This window comes from Balaenoptera acutorostrata, chromosome 3 (assembly GCF_949987535.1).
Source record: "Balaenoptera acutorostrata chromosome 3, mBalAcu1.1, whole genome shotgun sequence".
Lineage (NCBI taxonomy): Eukaryota > Metazoa > Chordata > Mammalia > Artiodactyla > Balaenopteridae > Balaenoptera > Balaenoptera acutorostrata.
The window spans coordinates 117,781,419-117,783,164 of NC_080066.1; the positions used below are offsets into that span (position 1 = coordinate 117,781,419).

At 38.4% G+C, this 1,746-nt stretch overlaps 1 protein-coding gene across 1 annotated transcript; it reads right to left on the reverse strand.

The window, feature by feature from the left end:
• Positions 1 to 760: 760 nt before the first annotated feature.
• Positions 761 to 1,521, reverse strand: LOC103005922 (ATP synthase subunit g, mitochondrial-like). Its single transcript, XM_057544160.1, has one exon. The coding sequence runs from the start codon at positions 1,519 to 1,521 to the stop codon at positions 1,210 to 1,212; it is 312 nt and encodes a 103-aa protein (XP_057400143.1). The 3' UTR covers positions 761 to 1,209.
• Between the last annotated feature and the right edge of the window lie 225 nt (positions 1,522 to 1,746).

The window sequence follows — 1,746 nt, forward strand, 5'->3', positions numbered from 1 at the left end:
TTACTGAATGCTTTTTGAAAACAGGTAGTTTCAGTTTTGACCACCTGCAGTAAGTTAGGCATTACTTCACAGTTCAGAGAGTAGCAGTCTCTCCTTGGAGAGTTCTTGCCTATCACAAAGAAAAGCTGTGCCCTTTATTGGCTAAAGCAGCAGTGTTCAAAACCAGTTGGTAAATTTGGGATTGACTGGATAAAGGTTCAATACTATTAAAGGATTAATACTATATTGTGAGCCATGATGCTTTTCCAATATGCAATCATCTTTTGCTTATCATCAGCTGGTATTCCATGTTGTGCAGTGGCTGCAAAGAGAGTTACAACAGATTTAGAAACATACCAACGAGACATTCATAGATGGTAAGAACCCCAGGAAAAGCCAATGAATGATTAAGTCGCTCCCAAATCCTCAATAAAGTGGCTCAAGATGACAGACTGATACCAATCACTTGTATTTATTTCAGGACATAATATACTATTTTGACCCATGGACGATACTAAACTATAATCCTGTTAAGTATCTATAGGATATTTTATTTTTGTAAAGATAGGTCCTTAAAAAAAAAAAAGACAGATTAATAACATATCAAAATTAGATTAAAAACATAGGTCATTGCTTTCATTCTCTGTCCTAGTGTTAAAGATGTTACAAAGACACACAGAATATCACCCGGCTGGTCTCTTTTGGGGAAGCTATATTCAAGTTGACAAAAAGTACCCCTACATTTACAGACACAGCTGTTGTCAAAGGGGTCTTTCTCTGATTTTAGCAAAGAAAAACAGTCCAAATTGTATTCTTTATACTAGGTGATTTAACTAGTATATACCATGTTTGGCACATGGTATTATTTTTCTCCTACTGGAACAAGTTCTTGTTTTCTCAAAGTCTTTCCCCAACTTTTCTAAAATTAAGCTTAAATATCATTTATTTCAAGCCTTCAAAGTAAAATGCTATCCTCATATATACATGCACCAGGTTGGTATGTTCATATCTATCCTTTCCAATTGCAGGCTAAGCAAAGACATGCATTTAGAGCTGTATTAATGTGTTAAAGCAAAAGACAACCCAACTTAATATCAAGAGAAATTGTGACCTTCCATGTAGTGCTTGACAGAGAAACACTGATTTTGACACATTGTCTTATTTTATTCAAATAGCAGTCTGCTCACACATGGTCCAAGAACACCCAAATAACAAAGCAATGATTGGTCTTCAAACATTATAGCCAATGATGCCACGATTGCCTATGATCTCGCCAACATAAAACCACATCCACACCTCAGTGGCCACCAAACCATTCCGTAGAGCTTCCTTAACTGTGAGCTGTTTGAAGCTACCAGTTTGAGCACTATTGATAATGTTTTTCAAGCTTTGAATAGCTGTAGGGATCTCAGCAGGGGTTGGAGGAACCAGCTCAACCTTGGCATAGTGCCAAAATGTGGCCAATCGAAGCTTCGAGAAAGTCACAGCAGTTCTGACCAGCACCGGGGCCTTCTCCGCGAGGTTACGGACAAACTGGGCCATGGTTCTAGGACGGAAAGCCCGTCGCCCCGACTCTGTGGAGCCTCTTTAGAGGCAGTGAAGAAAGTAAAATCCAGAGGCATCTTTTAAAAAATGCTGTAAAGGTTCTGACTTAAGCTGATCTACGTAAGGAATAAAGATGAGAGAAATAATGCCAGCCAGCTGGCCAGGTATGAACCCAACCCAATTTTCACTTACATTTGTTATTTTGTAAAGGGACTATTACAT